This window comes from Phytophthora parasitica (genome assembly GCF_000247585.1).
Source record: "Phytophthora parasitica INRA-310 unplaced genomic scaffold supercont2.3, whole genome shotgun sequence".
In the NCBI taxonomy this organism is placed as follows: Eukaryota; Oomycota; class Peronosporomycetes; order Peronosporales; family Peronosporaceae; genus Phytophthora; species Phytophthora nicotianae.
The window spans coordinates 2,720,553-2,728,135 of NW_008648989.1; the positions used below are offsets into that span (position 1 = coordinate 2,720,553).

General features: G+C 45.4%; 3 protein-coding genes across 3 annotated transcripts; all 3 read right to left on the bottom strand.

Moving 5' to 3' along the window:
• Positions 1-3,645: 3,645 nt before the first annotated feature.
• Positions 3,646-4,211, bottom strand: PPTG_21165 (hypothetical protein; the record flags this gene model as incomplete). The annotated part of the gene is made up of 3 exons (XM_008895618.1): positions 3,646-3,770; positions 3,916-3,961; positions 4,170-4,211. The coding sequence occupies 3 exons, from the start codon at positions 4,209-4,211 to the stop codon at positions 3,646-3,648; spliced, it is 213 nt and encodes a 70-aa protein (XP_008893866.1).
• Positions 4,212-4,233: 22 nt separating this feature from the next.
• On the bottom strand, positions 4,234-4,983 carry PPTG_02000 (hypothetical protein; the record flags this gene model as incomplete). The annotated part of the gene is made up of 1 exon (XM_008895394.1): positions 4,234-4,983. The coding sequence occupies one exon, from the start codon at positions 4,981-4,983 to the stop codon at positions 4,234-4,236; it is 750 nt and encodes a 249-aa protein (XP_008893642.1).
• A 2,219-nt stretch (positions 4,984-7,202) lies between these two features.
• Positions 7,203-7,541, bottom strand: PPTG_21166 (hypothetical protein; the record flags this gene model as incomplete). The annotated part of the gene is made up of 2 exons (XM_008895619.1): positions 7,203-7,289; positions 7,497-7,541. 2 exons carry the CDS (start codon positions 7,539-7,541, stop codon positions 7,203-7,205), a joined length of 132 nt encoding a protein of 43 aa, XP_008893867.1.
• Between the last annotated feature and the right edge of the window lie 42 nt (positions 7,542-7,583).

Here is a 7,583-nt window from a genome sequence, read left to right on the forward strand (position 1 = left end):
TCAATTTGCCTTCGAGCAACAACACCTCTTCCACCTACTACTGTATTCGGCGCCCGTACTCGCCGTCCACGCTACATCGCTTCCTCCGCGCTAATCTGTGACACAGGATGCGTGGATACTTTGAGCGCTTTCATCCGCTGCTACAGCAAGTACACGGGTAGATGCTGTGGCTGCGGAGCAGGCGTAGGAGATGCGCTGACAAAGGACGTTGCTTTAACCTTTAAATAGGGAATACGTCTTGCTATATCGTTGAGCTTATTTATTCTGGGATAGCAGCATTTACCGTAAGATAAGCTGCTACGCAGCCGACACATATTTAATTCATGCAGCGCTCTCCCTGTTGTAGTATATTTCGTACGCTGTTTGTGATTGACAATCATTTATAGTAGCTTAATTGGAGCCCTCAGTTACTTAATTGATTAACATCTGATTGGTTGATAGGCAGCTCCGCAGCATTTATCGTAAAGATAGCTGACGAAGGGCCCTACCTCTTTCCGTATTTGATGTACTGGGCATTGAACTCGATTTTTTGTACTTCATGGCTTCAAAGCAATAGTTGTCTAACGGATTAATGAAAACTTACAACTGCTAGGTTCCAATGTGGGTTTCAAACAGTTTCATGGGTGTGTACATGTATACGCTTCAGATGCTGCGGCTGCAGGCGCAGAAGATTCAGGACAGAAAATACGAAACTTTCAGTTTTCTTACAATTGGCTTAGGGCTACTACTCGGCTCGCAGATTTTATTACAATAGTATATAAAAAATGTATGGCAGTTACAATTAAAGCGTTCCCGCTTACCAAATTTTATGGGAGAACAGCTTTAGCTGGCTGAACTGCCTAACCCATGTTATTACAGCTGTGGTAGGAACCCCAGCCTTTAATTCGCAAATGTCGCCTGAGTCCATAGCCCACAGATTTTGAAAATAAATATGTTTGCACATCTTGTGCCTGGTGGTCTTCGCAATGTTGCCTGAAGAAACGATGTGCGGTACTTATATTTAAATTCTTTTTCCTGAATTTCAGTTTGCCTTTGCCCAAAGTATCCCTTAGAATGATATTGATTCCAATCTAGTGGAGACAGTGGTGGGCTGCCGACGGCCCACCACTTTGTTGGAAGCACTAAGGACATCACCAGAACTGTTTTGTGGAGTTATTTGCGATGAACAACGATCACCGTAGAAGTAAAATAACGATATCAATGAAAACACTTTGCAGATTTTTACTACATGTCGATAACAGCTGTAAGGAAATGGCTATCAACGTCGTTAGCCAGCTTCAATGCATGCAATGAACACAATCCTGCTAAATACCCCCTCTCAGGTTTTTCGGATTGATGATGCCGGTTTTTCCGCCCGAAAAATGTCCTGTATGTCGTTTCCTCACCTGGTCTGTTCAGTGCCCTGCTCGTAGCCGTCCTCCCAGACCAAAGCATCACCACAAGTATCAAAAGAACGATTTCTTCTTATTAAAATATCGTTGCTCTTCAAATTTCAGAGCTTCTTCGTGCAAGGCACGATTTTGTTAGTTTTAAATTAAAAATAGCGGTTATTATTCTTTTTGATTATCATACATCACTGTTGTCGTTATGTGCCATCAATCTTGTACATGTAGACGCTACAGACATGAAAAAAAAAACTACCCAATATTCAAACCTCGATTGTATAAAATGTTGATGGAAAAATCTGTCTAGCGGTCATTATCCCTAAAATAGCCTACTTTGGACTGAGACTGATGACTCTCCTTTTTCTACCATGACTCGCTCCTTGGTCGCCTCGATATCTCACCCTTCTGGATCGATACATCGGGCTTCACGGGTGAAGTTTCTATGAGACTCGTGGGTCCGTTGTGTCGCACTGATTCCTGCCTTCACATATACTTGAAGTAATGACACACATGATTGCAAACGGTAGCATCGAGCTCGATAACGACAAGCCAGATGACATGCTGAATCAACGGATCGTGAATACGTTTTGTCATCAGTTTTGCCGTTATATGATATCTGCTTACCAGTTGTCAATACTCCTGTTCTGGCATCTCTGGTACCTTATATTACATGTTAACTGTAGTGGTTGAATAGGCGAGAATACGGCCCACAACTGATGAAGCTGTCCGACTAAAATCGAGGAGCCCAGCACCTCTGCAAATTTCGTACGCCTGCGTGTGCAGTAGAGAGGAATCGGGAGTGGGTTATGATGCTGGACGACGCGAAGGTTGCAACTCACCACCTTAAACTGAGGACCCGCCCGCACCGTCAATGTATCAAGAGTGGGTGAGCTCGTTTGTGTGCCGAAATGGTAGCGAAGGCATGGATACAGTTGCTCTGTGATGTGACAGGCGTGAAACAATAGCATATCTACCACCGAGTAGTTTCCCCTGTTATTCCGCTCAACTAGTAGTATTCTACTAGGCAGTATCTCGCAGAAACGTCATGCCTTGGTTCCTAACTTCGCGGTTTATATCGACGAAATAGCTCACATCGTCGGACCGCAACACCTTGCTAAGTGTCCTCCGTACTCTTTCCAGCGTTGGACCAAACTGTGTAGACATCGTCATCAATTGTTCCCTGCCAACCTCGCCCAAATTCTGTAGAGTTGCGGCTCATCCAGTTCGACAGCACGCCAAATCTTGTAGATTTCTTCCAGGTCCATGTCTCGATTATTCAAGACCGCAAAGAGCTCTTTCGGTGTTTTGTTCTGCTTCAACAAGTTGTTCGCTGCTTGTCTACTGGACTTTCCGAGTCGAATCCAGTTGTCGTAAATTTTATCCAGCTTTTCCCCTTTGCGTACCCTCGCCCCGGCGATGTCTTCGCCCGAAAATCCGTCTTTAATCAATTTCCTGTACTTCCTCCACAACTGTTGGTCGCTCACCTTGGATTTTCCTCTTCCATCTCGCGTAGCGTCGATAAGCCTGGTATGGCCCTCTCTTCAGCATGGACATCGACGTCCTCAGTCGCCAATTCACCAGTGCTAAAAGGCGTCTGCCAGCCGCATCGCTGTATTTAACGGAAGCAAGAGAGCGATGTGAGCCTCGAAGCTCAGTTTGTTTTGCAAGGCAGCGGCTCCGTGGTCATAATCTCCGAATGCAGCAGACAGACACATGTGGTGATGACGATACAGAGTACTAGCAGCAACACGTATGGCAGACGCATCGGGCTCTTGTGCGGGTGGGTATTTTGACTCGGTTACTTTAGTGTTTTGAATCGGACACTGGAGCTAGCCAAAAATGCTGGCTCAGTTCGGCTTTTTTGGTAGCCGTGGTTGCGTTTGGGGTTCAGGATGTATTTTCGAAAGTAGTTAGGATGACATGCAAAAGTGTCCGATCCGATTAGTTGAGTTCCAAAGGTTCCAGACCAAGATTCTCCATCTTTCAAATATGACTTGGTTGGAATTATCGGCGAGAAATGGAGAAAATAATTTCGGTGAGTACTGTGACGCTATAAAAATGTTTCAGCGTAGTCGTAGACGATATTCTAGATCAAATAGTGCTTTTACTCATCACTAACAGCCTAATTCCCCTCTAGTATCTCGCGGGATGAGGGATTGAACCTCGAGTTTGCGGGACGCGGCTAGGTCTGTATGGGCGACATCCCATCATTACAAGACTCATGTCCCGAGCGAGGGGTGTCGGTGTGGCACGGGATTTGTTATACATAACGAGATGCAGGGATGTCATGGTCCAACCCCAAATCCCATCCCGCCGAACCACTAAGATACAAGACCGCATCATCTAGTCTAACAGTGATATAGTTTTCAGTCCATGACATCCATCCTGTAACTCCCCGTGATACTACATACTTGGACCAGAATTTATCAGAACGGCCTATCATTTTGAAACCTGAATAAATAAACTTAGTCAGGTTGTTAGACCTTAGTGTTGCAGGTCAGCAATACCGTGGTGTTGCACTAGTAAGTACCCCCGATCATGTAGCAGAGCTTGCAGCGCGGGTCAACGTTGCTTCGCTGATTACGGGACACATAAGCCGATTTTTAACAAGTTGTGACCACCCATTTGTATCGAATAAAATATCGTAAACATGGAGCTCCTATCAGACAATGCAGTATATGGACTATATTGGCACCTTCACCATTATACGTTGAAGTATTTATCATTGTTACCACACAATCTACCAGACCGGTTTACCTGATGCGATACAGTAGCAACTTTTACCTCGAAGCGCTCCATGGACAAGTCACCAGTGTCTGTAGCCATCTGAAGTGTAGGGCGCTCAAGTCTACGCCGCAGGCTGAATGCTTGTCCAGATGGCACTGACCTGATCAAGCTCGTTACCGCTTCTGCCAACAAAACCACCCAACTGACAGCCATTCGGCGCAGTATCCGTTCCAATCTTTTTCGTCCGTGTGCCGCCTTCGATAGAATTCCCCAAATTGGTGATAAACTTGACGTACTGGATGCGCGTACGCTTGTTGTGCTTTCCCTCGTGCGCCTCCATGCCAGTGATGTATTCACCCTTACCTAACACCAAAGGGGTTTTCAGGGTACCACCATGACCGCCATGGAACAAGATAGTCTCTTCCCCCGATGGATTCAAGATGGTGAGGTAAATGGCATCGACGCGCTCCCCAGCGCGTAGGTTGATGGACAACACTTTTTGTCCAGACTTAACCAAGGCTAGGTCTGTGTAGTGACCACCATGGGGACCACCGAATACCGGACCAACGTGAACTCCAGGTGGCAAATCGACAACTTTTTCTTCTTCAAGTCCTCCATGCCCTCCTGCTACTGGCCGATACACTCTCCCTTGTCCACCCCCACGTCCTCCGCGCCCTCCGCGCCCACCACGTCCACCACCTACGCCTCCTTTTCTTTCTTCCGAATCCGTCTCAGCATTTGCAATATTACCTCTGAGCGCGATATAGTCCTTTGAATCCGACTTCAGCGCGGTCCGAGCAGCGATCGAGACACCATTGTAGATAGACACCGAGACGGCCACAATGGCCAGCACGAAATGTAGCACGCGCATTTTTGTTGAAATCGGTTGGTGAAACGAACGAAAATTCTTGAATGAGGCAGTAAAGTTACGACCGAGGGCCATCCGCAGTAACGATGAGTGAGAGTAATGCAGGCACTGGTATTGCACATTGTTCAAAAAGAGTTCGTGCTGTCCTCTACGTTTACAGTCACTGTAATACAGTGGTTGGTGCTGTTCTGCAGATTTGAGGACGATTCTCACCTAAAGATTTGTAAGATGAGAACCGCAAGCAATGATGACACGAAAAACACGCCGCAAACATAGCCTCCCTATTGCTTGTAAAAATAGCAGTTTCTGCAGGTTTCAATGCCGTTCTCTTTCCTAAATATTTTTAAACTGAGAATTGATGACGAGTGAATCACGTCAGGATTTATATACCGAGCAACATGAACATTGGTGACACACATAACGTGATACGTGCTGCCAAAGGGGCAGTGCAGTGTATACTGTCCCTGCTAAATAGATGGGAATCTCTCCCTCAAGATCCTGTAAACGGACGGCCATCAAGTGCCACAAACGGACTGAAACCGTCTCCTCCCCCGTCTGTTTACAAGAGTATCAAACGAATTCAACCGGATTGAAACAGCTCATCATACAAAGCCGCGATTCGCACGGAACAGCACTGAATTTATGCAACTACAGCTTTGTTATCGTCATGGGCGTAAGGTACATACGTGTAGTGCCCTCATATAAGTAACATACGCTCAACTCCGACTGACCGAAGTTCGTGCTTCGTAGAGAAAGTATACTAGCGTCGAGTTATCGTCAATTTTACTGGCACAGGGAGGTAGTTTAAAATCAATAACTAAAAAGTTCTGGAAAGGGAGGCCGTTAAGGCAAAGCTGCTAAAAAACAAGCGAATTAATTATAAGCAAAAAAAAATAAGTCAGCCTCGACAAAGTGCTCCAATGCTTAAAAAAAGCAATGCTTAAATTATGATGGTTAGTTTTATAGCTTCATTTGCAAGAGTTGAAGAGAAGGAAGCGCATCTGCATATGCAGAAAGGTCCTAAGGCCAAAGTCAACTTTGGAATCCTTTTTTTTTGCATTTGGTCTAGAGGACTTCAGCCCTCGAACTATACATGGAAACGGGCTAATCTACGGATTTACTGTTGTTTTGTCCGACTAAACGAGTCAGCAGATATTGGAAGAGAATGAGCAAGTAGACGTGATAATGAATTGCTAGGTAAGTAGCAAAAATAGCAATGCAATATGTTAATGTATTTACCACGGGCAAATACACACATGAGGTTGGCAAACTGTTCGGCGTCACGATAGGTGTAACTTCAAAATCAATGACGCTTCAAGACACCTCAAGGCATCGTAATGGTCCACGACAGCAGGCAAACAAGTTTTCCTTATCGCATTTTCTTGGTGGGTTGCTGACCAAAGTTGGCGTTTTAAATGCTTGTGTGTATACGTTTCTTCAATATTGTTAAATCTTTCTAATTGCTACAATTCGTTTCTCAGAGTATATACGTATGTTTCAGACGTCTTCAACAGTTCAGCTTGTCACAGTATAGATGAAGGACAGTCACTAGAGCCTCAAGTGTCCCCACCGTCAACGTTTTGCCCTTACATGGAATAAAAAAGCACGTACACACCGTAGGAAGTATACTCGGTATTGGGAGTTATTATTCCCAGTATAACAATATATATAAAGTTAAATTGTCCGGAAAACAGGATAAAAGTAGACGTGACATGGTTCGTTTGCATTCCGGCAAAGCACCAACAACTAGGGCTCAGGCTATTTTGCATTTGTTCCAATCGTTAACTGCAACTATGACTTGCAGTTGCGTTCCGCTTGAAGATTCCAACCCTTCTTTGATCACATGTGAAATCTTCTACATTAAAAGCGTCGTCATTGTTGTCGCCCTCAACGAACAGAGTTATGCAGGCAGTGTCCCGGTAGAGGATCATCAAATTGTGCTGAACCATTATCGCTACTAAGAACTCTGCGGCACCACGAGGTGTTTCCTGACTCATCATGCCTTGTACCATTCGAAAGCGCCCCTTCCAAATCCCGAAGATACTCTCTTCAGATATACGCGTGCTGGAATGCAAATAATTGAATTGTTTCTGCCGAGGGGTCAGCGATCCACCTTCTTCCCGATCACAGTAGGGAACTATTAGCCCAGGCAGCAGTGCATAGCCGGCGTCTCCAATAAAATGAGTACCAGGAGGAATTGTACTGTAGAGTGTACGACCAATTTAGTTGTACTGCCAGCACTTGCGGTCGAACCACGATCCAGGACGAACTTCGGCACTCATGAACAAGTTGTTGGGCGCTACAATTGTCTGCACATTTAATGCAGGATAGCATTTTCGGCAGTAAATTCCATCAAAGTCATTAGGGCACTTGTTTCCAACTAGGGACCTGTCAATTGCCCCAACCACTCCGGGATAACCGTGCCTTGCGGCAAAACCCGCTTCTACTGCATTCCAACCGTTCTGATCACGCGGAAATGCCACTACAAATGGGGTGACGTCTCTTAAAACCCGTACCACTTCCGTAGTAATCTCCATCACGTAGATTCGTGACATTCCCATCGCTGCACTGACCTCGCGATAACCTCCAACCGAGCCTACAAA